At 35.2% G+C, this 16281-nt stretch overlaps 1 protein-coding gene across 3 annotated transcripts in view; it reads left to right on the forward strand.

The window, feature by feature from the left end:
- Positions 1-16281, forward strand: part of Glra3 (glycine receptor alpha 3) — a 179514-nt gene that overhangs the window by 64698 nt on the left and 98535 nt on the right. For 2 of the 3 annotated variants that reach the window (XM_021169808.2, XM_029480241.1), the window contains exon 3: positions 2647-2714. The exons of the other annotated variant lie outside the window; for it this stretch is intronic. In XM_021169808.2, the coding sequence (XP_021025467.1) occupies positions 2647-2714 (68 nt within the window). The remainder of the gene's footprint in view (positions 1-2646; positions 2715-16281) is intronic. 3 annotated transcript variants of the gene reach the window in all.

A 16281-nucleotide genomic window follows, 5' to 3' on the forward strand; every position in this document is an offset into this window, starting at 1 on the left:
GGGAGGTCTAGTTGGTTGATGTTGTCAATCTTCCTATGGGGTTGCTTTTCCTTTGAACATTGCTCTTCTGTAAGTACAGGTTTATTTCCTTATGCCATTCATGAACCCTTATATTCTATCCTCTGGTCAACTGGTGAAGATAATGCCACATTCATTTATTACTTGCAGATAAATTAATAATACACCTGGAGAATATTTAATTGCTATAATAGTGTTAAAAAGTAAACAAGTCATAAAATGAAATTTTAACTCTGTATAGGTAATAGAATATTTAAAAATACATTTGTGTTTGGGGGATGGACAGATATATAAAGAAAAGATTCAAACCTTATTTTCTGTATAAACATCAGAATGTATAGCTACATACTTAAGAATCCTATTTAGGTAACTTAGGATAAAGAATCTCTCTCCCTTTGTTGTTATGTTGGTGTGTGACTGTGTGTGTGTGCATGTGGTATGCATGTGAGTGTGCTGGTGTGCATTACATGTGCCCAAACATTGACAACAGAAGAGGGTGCTATCTTATTGCCTTGAGACAAGGTCTTTCACTGGACTGAAAGTTTGCTGTTTAGGCTAGGATGACTAGGCATGGTTACAGATGTGGTTACAGGCACACACACGCACACCTAGATCTTTGTCCTTTAACTTATTTATTTATGCACTTTACATTTTGATCCTGATCACAGCTCCACTCCTCCCATCTCACCTTCTTCATGGGCCCCTCCTCCTACTCCTTCGCCTTTTCCTCTGAGTCAGGGGGAGGTCTCCCCTGGGTACCAACCCACTCTAGCACATCAATTTACTACAGGACTAGGAGCATCCTCTCCCATGGAGGCCAGACAGGCAGCCCAGTTAGGGGAACAGAATCCATATTCACAAAACAGAGTCAGAAACAACTCCTACTCTACTTGTTGGGGGATCTACATGAAGACTAAGCTACACACATGCTACATATGTGTGGGTGCCTAAGTCAGCCAGTGTATGCTCTTTTGTTGGTAATTCAGTCTCAGGAAACTCCTAAGGGTCCAGGTGGTTGACTCTGTTGGTCTTAATATGGATTTTCTATCCCCTCTGGGTCCTTCAATCATTCTCCCAAGTCTTCCACTAGACTCCCTATACTTGATATCTTAATGTTACAAATGGTAGAATATTGCACAGTCCTGGATGCTATAACCAGGCCTTATATATTTAGTGAAGTGAATAAATAGACCCAATAAAAATAAAATTCTCTAAAGTTATGATAAATGAAAAATCATGTGAGTGGAAGGCAGTTAAGGAATGGTTGAGAGGGGATCCTCCCCTTTCAATAGAACACTGGCAGGATTGTCAAACTTATCTTTCAGAATCCTAAAATAAACCACAAGCTTGTAACAGTCTGGGAGGTATTTATTGAAGAAAAGCTGACAGAATTCTTTAACGTCAAAAGGCATTCAAATGCTGTTTAACGTCCAGCTTTATAATAACCTGAAACGCAGCATCATTCCAGCAGTGTCCAAGATAAAAGACTACACTGGAGCTCTTTAGATAGTGCACCCAGAGATAACTGCCCCTGTTTGGCCTGTTTGGAAGCTACAAAACAAAAGTGACTCAATAATTTACTTGCCTAAGAACACATTTGGGCCGAGTCCTAATTTCCTGGACATTTGTTGAAAACAATCAGAAACTGATTTTGCCATCTATTGTTCCAAACTTCAAGTTAGTTTGTACAATATAGTAAATAGATCTGAGCTTTGAAAAGCTCTCTTGTGTTCTGAGAATTGTGGAGATTATATAGGAGTGGAGGGTTATGAGCATACCCAACAGAGCTGAAACACAGACAGTTCTGGCTGAGTGTGTGTCCTGTACTAAGAAGAAAAGAAAGTTAAGGGAGCTAGTCATATCTTCCAAAAACATAAAAACTCCTTGACTAAGTAGATAATTACAGGATCAGGGAATTTAGGAAACTGCTGTCCAACCATTCTGACCTGAAAGCTCACAGAACAGATTGCATTGACTGGAAATCACTATAACTTACTGATCAACAAGGAATAAAACTAAAACTAAATAATAATAAAAGTAAATAAAAATGAAAAGTTTGGATGGGAGGTAAATGTGTACATGGGGCTGTAGGAGTATCAACGTATGTTGTCTGGCTACATGACACCATAGTTATTTGATATTTCTAGTATTTAACATTAGAAATTTTAGGGGACATGCAGAGACAGGAAAATATCAGCCCCATGAAAAGAACAGTAGGATGTCTCTGGAGTAGCTCATAGACTATATTTATTAGACAGTCACAAAACCGTTCCAAATTCCAGATTAAAGGAACTGAACTCTATCATGTACATTCCTTCTTGCTTTACAGACCCTGACTGAGATCAAGCAGAATTAGTTCTATTTGGTCTTTGTAAGATATAAAAACATACTTTTACATACATTCAATTACATGCATTTTCTATCCTCATCAGAATAAATGATTGCCTGCTAGGCATTGTCACTGTTCAAAAGACATAACCAACCTTGAGATTTTGCATGCAGACTTCCAGATGGCATTGCACATCTACAAACAAAATAAAGAATATCTCAATGAACAGCACAGGATTACTTGAAAATATTTTACATGAGCATCTATCAGCCTTTATGATATACTTCTTTTTTTTTCAGGTCCTCCAGTTAATGTCACATGCAACATTTTCATAAACAGCTTTGGCTCCATTGCAGAGACCACTATGGTAAGACCATCCACTCCACATCAAGTTTCAAACTGGATTAATTTGCAATTACATTAGTGAGAATTTATAGCATAATTTGATAGAATGAAATTAGTGTAATGAATAAATTGCTATCAACTGTAGATAATGATATCTATCTAGAAATATCTACCTAATTGAAAAATTTAAAAAAAAACATTAAAAATAAGATTGGACCTTCATAACTCAACCCTATACTATTAAACTCCTAACTAAAATTAAAACTCTACCAGATTATTTATTTCCAGTACACATCAATAGCCACAGTATGTATACAAGTAAATACCTTGATATTTAATTACTCTGTATGTTTACAGTCTATATATACCAACATTTTTGTATCCTACTAAATTCACCATTCAAGTGAATAAAGCATGTTCCCAAATAATAATAAAGTTTTATAGTAAACACTGATCTTAGAGGTACAGGACTCTCACCCCAACTACTCAGAGTCTGAGGCAAGAATATCGCAGGTTCAAATGCTGCATGAATTACAGCATGACTTACAGGATGACCTAGGAAATTTAATGAGACACTGTCAAAATGAAAAAATACATAAAGGAAAAAACAATGAGCTGGTGAGATGCTGCTTCATGTCAGTGCTAACCCTGGCACTGAAGACTTAGGCACAGACCTCAGTACCAAAATCAAAACTTACCCACAACTAAAACAACTTATAAAACAATAATTATTGTACAGCTTCATTTAACACTCCCATCTAAGAAAACCATTGAAAGTTGTTAATAAGGCCCTAGAATAGAAAGCTGATCATTATCGATCAGCTTTGTTTTGTATTATTTGATTTTTACATAAATTATTGTTTTATATTCTTGTTTGATCTATAACATTAACTGAGAAATTTGGCTGATATAAAAGGTGATAATATGTCATTGAACTACTGAGCAACTGGAAAATTATCAAATAGCCAACATTTAAAATAAGTTTTATGATTCCTTCATTACCTACTTATACTGCATTCTTAAGCTTAGCAAGAATAAATTTACATTAATATCACAAATAGACTTAAATAAACTATCATATAAAATACTTGAAAATTAATATTTTCAAATGTATTATCAGAAAATTCTAATCATTTACACATTTCAGACTCAACATCATAATGAAATTTCTTATGAAATATATCTGACAATTAGTAACTTGTAATCTGTGAATTATTTCCTCTCAGTTGTTTAGATTTTATACACAAAGGAAATGAATTCATCTCCACAGAAGGAGCACGTTAGTTACCATTTACCTCAAATAGATGCAATATTTTTTTAAGCAAAATCTCCATGGTCCCCTCAAATGCAATGTGGTTACAAGAAAAGCATTATTGAAAAATAATGTGATTCAAACTTCAGTGCATGATAAAGATTTGTAGTCATCTTAACACAGCATATAAAAATATATGTATTGATACAACACAGAAAATAAAATGATTTCTTATAGGAGCACAATGTGATTCTGTCAAGAGTCTATCTATAAAATTTGCAAGACAAGGGGCCTCTCTTCCCAATTATGGCCAACTAGGCCATCTTCTGCTACATATGCAGCTAGAGACACAAGCTCTAGGGGTAGTGGTTAGTTCATATTGTTGTTCCACCTATAGGGTTGCAAACCCCTTCAGCTCCATGGGTACTTTCTCTAGCTCCTCCATTGGGGGTCCTGTTTTCCATCCAATAGCTGACTGTGAGCATCCACTTCTGAACGCCAGGGCCAAGAAGTGGGAGTGGATGGGTAGGGAGCAGGGCGGGGGTAAGGTATAGGGAAATTTTGGGATAGCATTTGAAATGTAAATAAAGAAAATATTTAATAAAAAAACTGAAAAAAAGAGTGTATCTATAAAGTAGCTGCAGCTGTTTCAGGCTAGCATACTCTAGACTCACTAGATATATAGCACAAACTCAGTTCCTGTATGTGTGTATTCTTTGTCTAAATAATCAAACAAAAACTACAATTAGCTTTTTTCTGTGTACTTCTTGAGTTATATTTATATTCTCTGGCAACTATCTACTTTTCATTCCTTCTATGTTTGGATGGCAATCCTCAATTCTTGGCAATACATTTTCTTCTTATTTCTCCTATGAAAGATTACTTCTAGAAAATGCCTCTCACAACAATAGTTGTAAAATTTAATGAAGGAAGGCCACAGGAAATGGATAAAATAGAGGAACTCTGATTGACAGGTTCCTAGAGATTTCTGTTCCTTACAAAGTGATTCTTCAATCCACTACTAACCGACTCTTCATAGCTCCAATGTGACTGTGCTGACTAAATTTGCTAGTATTCTGCATACTGTTTGCAAATTATAGTAAACATATAGACATGGCAAACATGACTCAGTTTTATGTCCTTCTTACAGCATAGCAAACATTTCCATTCCTATATATTCTTCTGTAAATGTTATGCCCCTCACTTTTTTGACATTGATGAGCAAGCATAAGTAGAGATTAATAAAGACCCCAGAGATTGTGTTCATTAATTATTTTCCATTAGTGTCTTTCTTCTTCCTTCTATATTATTAAATATGGTATGCCATTATTTTCAGTCAAATGCTGATTAGATGTTTCCAAAGCTTCATATTATCAGCTACTATATCTGAAATATTGTGTTCTTCTCTAAAGGAATAAAGAAAAGTGAAACTTGCTAGTATATTTTGATGAGAAGCATCATAAATTATTTTGCTTCAGGTTAATTAATTTGTTGAATTTTATTTATGATGTTCACCCTCCTTTCTCTGCAACTAAAGTTCATTCTGTTTTGTGGGTGTATTTGCTAAACAAATTTTGTGTAATAATATGTTAAAATGTTAATATTTATTATTTTATTTATTTATTTGATTACTTACTTATTTTATTACCTCTGTGTGTAGATTTTCCCACACACATGCACAATCATACCAGAACACACATGGGCAGGCAAGAGAACAACTTGTGGTTGTTGCTTTTTATCTTTCCACTCTGTGACTTGTTAGGAGTAAATTTTGGTTTTCAGAGTTAGTAGTAAGGGCTTTTACTCACCAAGCCATCTTTCCATTCCCATATTTTTAAATATATTCACATTATTCCAATTGTGTTGTATATATAATCTGACTCATCTAGGATTATCCACTCAAAGTTATAGTTATGACTATATAAATCAAATCACTATACTTAATTATCCACCAATTTTATTTTCTTTCTTCAGATTTATGTTTTTGGGGATTACCAAAACTTACATAAAAATTATGTTATTTAATTTTCTGTGTGTGTGTGTGTGTTTGAAAGTATTTAAATATTTGATTATAAATATGTGACAAAATATACATACATATTTATACATGTGTTTCCAAAATAACAATCCTGTACTACTGTGAAAGTGTTCATGGTTTTGAAACAGAGCAAGTTAGGTATACAGGGGAGTTTGGATAGAGGAAAGGAAAGGGAAAAATCATGTGCAAATCCTGTTATAGTCACAGGATTTGGAGACAATTTTAGCCCAATTGTCATCAAAGAGACTTCATTTAGCAATAGATGGAAACAGAGGTAGAGATGCATAGCCAAAGAGAGGAAGGATTTTAGGAGCCAGAGGGGTCAAGAACACCACAAGTCTCAATTAACCTGGCCTCATAGGGGCTCAGAGAGAATGGACAATCAAGGAGTCTGCATGACTCTGACCTTTGCCCTCTGCAGATATGTTGTGTTTGTATAACTTGATCTACTTATGAAAGTCCTGTGTGGATGCTCACAACCAACCATTGGACCCCAATAGAGGAGTTAGAGAATGGACTGGAGAAATGAAGGGGTTTACAACTTCATATGAAGAACTACTGTGTCAACCAACCAGACCCCTCAAGAGCTCTCATGGACTAAAGAACCAAGAAGTACACATGGAGAGACACATGGCTCCAGCTACATATGTAGCAAATGATGGCCTTGTTGGGCATCAATGGGAAGAGAGGCCATTGGTCTTGTGAAGTATCAATTCCCCAGGGTAGGGAAATGGGAGGGCAGTGAGGTGGGAATGGGAGTGGATGGGGGAGCACCCTCATAAAAGCAGGGGTAGGGGGGGATAGGATAGGTGGTGTGTAGAGGAGAAAACAAGAAAGAGGATAACATTTGAAATGTAAAGTAATAAAATATCCAATAAAAAATTAGTATGATAACTAAAAAAACAAAAAAACAAGTGCTGTCTCTTCTTTGTCTGCTTTTGGGGACCCATTTTTACTCATACTGGGTTTACTCATACTTAAGATGTTTGGGTGGCCTCCTACCTCAACTGGTGGCCATGTTATCTACTGGAGGTTGTCTCTTCCGGTTCCATCTCCCCACTGTTGTGATTTTTTGGCTAATACCATTCCCATTGTGTTCTAATAGAATCTCACATCCAAGGTCTCTGGGACTTTCTAATGTTTTCTCCTGCCTCTCACCTCATAATAATCCATATTTTGATTCATTCTCCTGGACCTCTGGGCTTTTCTCCTGTATCACCATCCCCATAACCCTTATCCAGCCCCCTGTTTTTTCCCTTCCCCTCCCTCTATCACCAAAGTTCCTTCCTCTGTCTGCCTCCCATGATTATCTTGTTCATAAATACATTGTAAGCCTCCCTGTTCTTAAAAAATTGAATTTTCAATCTATTTTGTGCACAAAACTGTTAGCCTGCATGTATATATGTGTACCATGTGTGTTCCTGGTGCTGGTGGAGGTCAGAAGAATGCATTGAGCCACTTGAAACTAGAGTTTTGATGGTTGTGAGCCAACATGTGGGCCATAGGATACTGATTCAGGGTCTGCTGCATGACCAACCATTGCTCTTAACTACTGAGCCATTTCTCTGGGTCCTTTGCTGAATATTGTCATTCAAAATAGCATATGACATTTAATGAATTCTTATATATAGTTAATATTAAATTACTTTCACATTGCTTTTAATTTTTCTTTTTTGCTATTTTTGTAAATATTTTTTATTTTAGAAATTAAAATATGATTATATCTTTTCCCCCTTTCCTTTCCTCCTTCCAACCATATTCAACCATACAACACTCTCTTACAAATCCACAACCTCTTTTTTTTTTTTAAAGCTAATGGGTAGCCAAGCCCTGAGAATCTCTGCATTTGAACATGAGTTCTATTCACAACCTCTTTTTTAAGTGCTGTTTCATTTCTTTCCCCTAAATTTATAAATGCAACTATCTCAGTCAGTATAATTTTCTTTGTTATGTATTAGATAACCAGATGGAAGCATCTTCCCTGGAACTATTGCTTAGTTGCCTTACTTCTTCATCTATCATGGGGCCTCATGAGATTTCCCCTTCCATGTAAGCATCTATTGGTCTCATCCTTGTAAGGTATCATTTAAGCAGCTGTGTTGTTGAGACTTCATGGAAATAGCTTCTCTGACATTTCTAGGAGATGCAATTTCACAGTAATTTCATGTTTTTCTAGGTCTTGCATTTTCCCTACACAAACACTTCATTTCTTAAAAATATACACTAAAAATACATTTTAGTTACCCATTTATAACTAATACAGTAGAATGACTATTTTCAACTTGATCTAATATGCTTTAATTTTAGCAAAAATCACACAAAAATATTTATAGAAATTTGGTCTGTCATCAGATAACCTGTGTCTCCATTAGGCTAAAAGGTTCTGCAATTTCTTCCTATAGTATAAACATGTAGGGATTATAGCATATTATATTCTATATGTTGATACATAATGATTTATATATTTTCATATCTTGCTCATTAAACTAAAATAGAATTATTTTCACAGTCTTGAAAGACTAATTACTTAGTATACTTTCTGATTAAAGCCAAATACACTGATTCAAATAAACAATAAAAACAATAAAAATTAAATATTCAACCCACTCACTTGGTTATTTATAATTTCTCAGTTACTTTCCCTTTTTCAGTTACTCCTAATAATGTTTCTAGGTTGCCATGTATTTTAAGTTTATTCTTAAGTATTTATATACATTTATTAAAAATTAAAATCTTTAATACCCCTTTTTACTTTAAAGTAGTTAATAACTACTAAGCATTTGTAAAAATTACTTGTGTGTGTATGTGCATATATATTAAAGCTAACTTAAGATCTCATCTCATTCTACTTAGAATTATTATCATAAGAAACTATAAAACATTAAATCCTAGTGAGGATGTGAGGGAAATGGACTCCTTATACTCAGTTTAGGGAATGTAAATTAGTCCAGGTACTGAAGAAATCAGTAGATAATTGCACTAAAGCTAGGACACTGTATCACCAAGTTCTGTGTATTTACCAGAAGGATCCCAGGTAAACATGACACACAGACATAAACAAATCAGTGATCACTGCAGCACTACATACAAACACCAAGCTACAGAATGACCTGAGAAATCCATCCATACATGTATAATAAAAATATATCTGTATGGAGCATAATTAGACTATAAGGAAAACCTGAAATTATCTTCTTTCCTCGAAAATAGATATACTTTGAGATTATTGTATTAAGGACAGTAAACCATACTCAGAAAGATAAGCAATGTATATAATCTGTTTATTTGAAGATTCTTATTTTTTATAAATATCACATTTTACACATGTATTCAAGCACATATATGAGAAATCCCCAAGGGAATTAGATGAATCAACATAACCTGTAGGAGAAAAGTAGGAGAGGATTAGAGTGGTTGAAGTCTATGACATACTTGCATGAAGATATCTATAAAAACCATGACTATGTAAAGTATCTGTGGAATTAATATTTCATAAATTGTAGATTCCTCTTAAAAGTACGTTAAATGTTACTTTCCCATAAACTATTTTTTAATTAAAAAATTGTACTTACTTAGAAGCCTTCAGAATGTCAACCAAACAGCCACATTTGGGGGTGGGGCAACTACAGAGTGGTAGTCAGTTAACAAAACAACAATTATCATCGTAGGAGCTGCATCAGAGACAACTGAAGATGAAAAAAATAAATAAATAAAACCCACAAAGAAAACCAAAAGAAAATCATAAAACGAAAAACAAACTACTATCCCCATATATAAGGAATTTGTGCTGTGCACCAACAAGAACCTGCTTTTAATTTCCATGTTAATTTACAACCCCCAGACTGTGCAGGGCAAGGTTAGTGGCTACTGAAAATACCACCAGGACAGGTCTATCTAAAGACACATTCAGTAGTGTGTTAACAATACAAAAAAGACACTGTATAGTTTAAAAACAAATCTTATACAGCTTTACATTTCATTTTTTTCTTTAAAAGGAGTGAGTTGTGTACAGGGTAGGTTAAATGCTTTATAGATAAGAAAAAACTGCACTAGAACCAACTTACTCATCATTATCTTCTTTTTCATCTCTGTCTTCCTCTTCTTCCTCCTCTTCCTCATCCTCTTCATCCTCCTCCTCATCTTTCTTTTCCATCTTTTTCTTGCTCTTTTTAGTCTTGACCACCCCCTTTTTCACTGCATCAGGTTTTCCTTTAGCTCTGTAGGCAGCACTATCCTTCTTGTAATTCTCCTTCAGCTTGGCAGCCTTCTTCTCATAGCTTGTCATCCGCTGCAGTGTTGTTCCACATCTCTCCTAGTTTCTTTGCAAAGTTCACCAATGGATAAGCCGGGATGCTCGCCTTTGATTTTAGGGGCGGTACTCAGAACAGAACAAGAAGAAGGCCAAAGGAGGCCTCTTGGGTGCATTGGGGTCCTTGATCTTCTTTTTTTTTGATCCCCCCCTTTTTTTTGGGGGGGAGATGTAGGTTTTTAATTCTCTTTCATAATGAGCCTTGTCGACCTTTGCCATATCTTCAAATTTCCCCTTTTCTTAGCAGACATGGTCTTCCACCTCTCTGAGCATTTCTTGGAGAACTCTGAGAAGTTGACAGAAGCATCCAGGTGCTCTTCTTGTGTTCCTCCCGGCAGGTTTGCACAAAGAATGCATATGAAGACATTTTGTCTCTCAGCTTCTTAGGATCTCCTTTGCCCATGTTTAGTTGATTTTCCTCCGTGCGGCACAGAGTTGCCCAGTGCCCATCTGGCTCTCGCTTGTCCCGGTGTTGTCTCTGTGGAGCTCAATGTACTGCCTCCCATAAACTATTCTTATCAGACTCAGGATCCTTTATTTGTTTATTAAGTTTCTTTTCAAAATTATATTATTGTACACATATGTGTCTGCGAGTGCATGTGTGCATGCGTGGATGTGTGTTTGTGTGTATGCGTGTGTGTTTCTGAACACCATTACAGTTATGTGAAGGTCATAGAACTGCTCACTACAGTAGGTTTTCAGTTTTCTCTTTTACCCTGTGCAACTAGAGATCAAAGTGAGTTCCTTATGGTTGAACAAACCCCTTTACCTGGTGAACCATTGTCCCAAGTCTGTTTGTTAAGGTTTTGTTATTGTTGTTGTTTTGTTTTGGTTGCAATTGATACTATGCTTTATCCAGTGATATCCCAGGCTTGAGTAAAACGATTGAATGACATTTCCATTATTTTGGCAATAACATAGGCTTCACTCATTGATTTCCAAAGAGCAACTCATAATTGAATTCTGGGCATAACCCTCCCTTTATCATTAACGTATTCTATTTCCTCACATACTTAGAAAACTTAATTCAATGCCAATATGACACATTTCCAAACTAGTTAGAAATGTTTGTTCTTCCAATAATTTTTAGGATACTTACTGTAAATCTTATTTCCCCATATTATTTGCTATAGGCTGTCCCAACAGTTTTACCTGTCCAAAAGCATTTAACAATGAGTTCTGTTTCTTGACCCCATGTAGGCTTGTTTAGACTTTCCTATTGCCCCGTTGAGCCATAGCTTTCTTCTTCAAGGAATATGCCTACTCATAATATCTTTGTAAATGTCTTCTCTATATTTCTCTTGTGGGTGCCTTGGTGTTTGGGGTCTTTCTCATAATTGGTTTAAATAAGCATTGTCTGTAATGGTTATGCTAGAAATTTTTGCTGCTATCTAAACTTATGATTTTATCATTTTTATCTCTTTATTTCTATTGTGAACAGACATTTACCTCATGTGTGCCAGGTCCTTGTGGAGGTCAGAGAGAGCATCAGAAACCTTGGAACAGGAGTTTTAGTTAGCTGTGGGCCACTTAATGGGTTCTGGGAATCTAACCTGGCTCCTCTCTAAGCTCAACCCATGCTCTTAACCACTGAGCAGTCTCTCTAGTCACTAATATCTATCTTTGAAGAAGAATCTTGCAAATTTTTGTGTCATTGTTTCAAAAAAAATTACTGTACTGTATCCTCCATACCTAAAACTTTCAATGATATTATCTCTTCATATTCTTGTCTTTTCATTCCCTTGTTTCCTGCATTTAAGAATTGGCATTGATGAATAAATTTCTGAAAATTTGTAATTTTTTTATCTAATCTACTTGGGTTGCTTTATCTCTTTGTTCCAAGTGCAAAGTTATGAAGTAGAAGTCAATGGAATCATATTGTTCTACTCAATTTCAATTTAAATATTTTCTTTTTCTTTATAAAATTCTGCTTAAATGTTTTCTAAAATTTTGTAACCACAGGATCTGTAAAACAATGGTTCTCTCTGAGATGTGTTTTGCTGTAGCATTATAAACTGTTATAATACTCATTATGAATTCTCTTCTAACTGCATGCTGTTGCATATTCTCAGGTAATTTTCCCGTTCTGGCTGACAAAACACATTTCCCTGCAAAGATATCTTACTATAATATAATTGACACAGGTGAATAGAGGATATTTTACTCTTGACATTTCATGTGTTCCTACAGTTCTGAGTCCCAGTCCCAATCTTAAATCAATGTTTTGGCCCCTGAAATATTTGTTAAATATTTCATTGTACAATAAGGTGAATTCAAGCTAATATTTTCTAAATTCACTTATTCTTTTCTCATTTACCTTCCCATAAAGTTCAATACCTCCTCAAGAAGAATTTGGCTCTTATATAATCTTGATGCAAAGATAATTTCACAGTTTTCTATGAAGAAATAATATGACCAGAAATTAGAGACTCTCCAGTGTTTATGAGATATAAGTGGGAGAGTTCTACTAGTCTCAGATATAGCAGGCCTTGCTAAAAACCATTAGATTACATTCCTAAAGCTAGCCATCAAGATTTGTTCTTTTTTTTTTTTTTTTTGGCCACTTTCTCCTCCTGAGGCTGATTATCAAGCTTCAGCTATTGAAAAATTGAAGTCTAGCAATCAAAGGCTCCACTTCTTCTGCTACAATTAATGTGCCCAATCAAAACAATCCATCTCAATATACAATCCATCTCAATCTAACATGTGGTTTCCCTTTTTTCCCTTCATAAACTACCATTTACCTATGGGCATGTCTTTCTCCTCTCTATCTGGAGGCAGTCCTTTGCACCCTGCAAGCCCCCAAGACAATTATCACTGCCCCTTCTCCCTTGTTCCCTTCCCCTTCTCCTTTTTCCTATCTCCTGTATATGTCTCCCATTCCCAGCCTTTTGTCCCCCTTGGGCCAATGAAATCTATTTTTGTGCTGATAACTTCATCTTGGTGTTTCTTGTGAGGGATATTAATCCCTTCAACAGGAATACTTTTTAAATCTAAAACATTAAAGAGCATATATTTATTAAATTCATTGTAACATATTTCTCATGACAATTGGAAAGAAATGTGCACAATTTAATGGAAGTCTGTTATTGTGTCCTTTTGTAACCTCTGCCAGATATGACTACTTGGTCCTTTGAGTCTGTTGTCAATGAGTTAAGTTCCTGTAAAGACATTTTTACTTTTTGAGTGCTGTAATAGCATTCGGAGAGCAATCCTATGTTATATTTAGGTTCAGTAACTCATTTCACTTCTAGGAACAGGCTAAAAACATATGGATTGACTTTTAATATTAACATTGGATCTGTTAACATCTTGACCTCACTGCATTACTTTTATAGTAGCAAAGCCACCCCAAGTATAGTAATATCTTTGGTTTAGAATACTTTTAATTCCATGCATGAGTAACCAGTGTCAGGCAGCATGCTTCTGCTCTAAACTCTCATTTCTAAGCATCAACCAGAAATGGGCTCATTTATGGGAAGAGTTGCAGAAAATAGGTGTGTGGAATTATTACACACCTTAGTGACCTCCATCAAGTTTATGAATAAATCTCATTTTGATATATTTGTCCACAAGACAGGCCTTAACCATCATCTCAAAAGGGAATCCTGAAGATCTTTCTTTAATGTTGTTTCCTGCAAAAATATTATAAAATACATGATTGTTTAGTAACAATATTGTGTTGTTAAACAAATACATTGTTTAAGAGCATGTTTTTTTTCTAACCCAGGAGAAAACAGAAATGTACCAAAGACAAAAGATGCTAATGGCTCAGAGAGAAAAATGCGTTGAGAGAAGAGCAATTTCAAACCCTCATCTCCGTGACTCCTCTTTTTTAGAGAACCACTTATCTAAATAGACCTTCTTTATGATCTATAGTTTAAAAAGTTAATTTCCTAGTATTAGATATTTGAAAGGTTGGTAATGAATTCTTTAATGCTAAATGCAAAGGTAAAGGTATACATCACTCAATTTAATTCACTTCTCTCTACTCTGAATTTGCAATAAAGATCTCTGCAGATCTCTTTAGAAGCATGCTTGGCATGTAGCTTTTAGCTGCTAGATTAACTTAAATACCTTCTGTTGCCCATCAAAGGATAGGCTATCATGAACAGTTCATGGGATTCATCTCAAACTGTTTACTTAGAGAGGTGATATGCTAAAATAATATACTGCAAAATGTCATTCAATCTCCAAATATCAAATAGGAACTAAGATTAGAGATCACGTTCTCTAAAATGCCTGGCAACAAAATTATTTTATGTCAACTAGTGTTAAGTACGTGGCAAGCAGTGTCCATTGGTCCTTAGCTACTGACTGAGTCTAGCTGATATAGAAGGCAAATCTAAGCACTTTTGAGCCAGCCTGCTGGTACTTTTCAGTGACTGAGACCTGACAGTAACTGTCTGTTTACAAAAATATCAGTTAGCCTGACTTTGTACCAAAATAGTTCAAAACAAGACAGGGAGGCATAAATATGGCTCTATACACCTATACCTTGTAAAATATAGTACATGTAGGAAAGAGGTAAATAATATGTTTTACTCAAAACACCAAAAGGAAATGGGAGGTTTGTACTGAACAGGATCTCCCTTTCCTTTGCCCTCTCTCTATGTCTCAGAAAAAAAAAAAAAACTTAGTACATGAAGACTAGATTTACATTCAATGTAAAAAATAAAAAATAAACAACAGTTTACTTTAACTCTCTTCAAGTATACTTGAAAACATAACCCTTTTGCTCTATGGAGAACACACAAAATAAGTTCAGTAGCACAGTATTAGTAGTACAGTACTATTGTACTGTAATCTGGAGAATCCTTTTGTAAATTATTTTTACTTGTGGAATATTGCCAACCATCCAGGGAATAGGTAAATCATAAGACAGATAATTCTGTCAGAAAGTTATATTAAAGGATTCAATCAACAGAAATGAGATTCTTAATATATATCTATCAATATTAAATAGATACATCAAGTATTCACAAATAAATCATTGGCAACCTTCACTTGTAACCTCATTTACTTTATTGGTTGAGTTAAATGTAACATTTATATCTATGAGGCAGGAAATACACCTGGAAATGTGCCACTCTTTTCTCTCCCCAGACCTATGAACAAGAAAATATCCTTCCCTTCTTTTCACAATATTGCCTTGTCTCTCTCTGCCTCAGTCTATGTCTCTCTCTCTCTCTCTCTTTCTGTCTCTCTCTCTCTCTCTCTCTCTCTCTCTCTCTCTCTCTCTCTCTCTCTCTCTCCCTTACTCACCTTTATTCTCACAAAGAAGCCTTGCTTGTGGACTCTACCAGAGCTCTTTGCAAAACCAGCCAGACTCCAGACTGAGCCAACAGGATAAAGGCTTCACCCATTGCTCTGGTGGAAGTCTCCTTTTGCCTTGGGTTTCATTTTTACATTCCCCTGTTCTTTACTGCCATTTCATATGTACAGAGCTCCTCTTGTGATTTCTGCTTATTTTGTCAATGATCATTTGCTGAATTACAGCATATCAAATGTTTTAAGTAAACATTTAGAAAAACAGCTACAACAGGCAAAAACTTCACCTCTAAATGTATTTTACTCATTCTATTGTAAGTAGATACCAAGATAATTGCTATCCTTTATCCAGAGCAGCACAAAATTAAAATTATTAATCAATACTTGACAGCAGACATGAAAAGAGAAAAATACATTTTCTATCTCCTCTTTGCTTTTTTTCCCTAGAATGATGACTCATAAGTGCTATTTTTTTTTCATTCTACCTCCATACGGATCCCTTTTACACTTTCTCCCTTAATTTCCCTCCATGTGAAAATTTTATACTTCATCTACAATAAAGATTTATCTCTGATGAGTATTTCAGAAAGGGATAATTTTTTTCTCAACCACCAACATTCACATTTCTGATACTGTTAGCACATTTATCTTTCTTGAAATTGAATGTTCAAAATTACATATTTAATGATTGTAGTTACTGTGTTTGTGGTCCTGACATC

Source organism: Mus caroli, chromosome 8 (genome assembly GCF_900094665.2).
Source record: "Mus caroli chromosome 8, CAROLI_EIJ_v1.1, whole genome shotgun sequence".
Classification (NCBI taxonomy): Eukaryota; Metazoa; Chordata; class Mammalia; order Rodentia; family Muridae; genus Mus; species Mus caroli.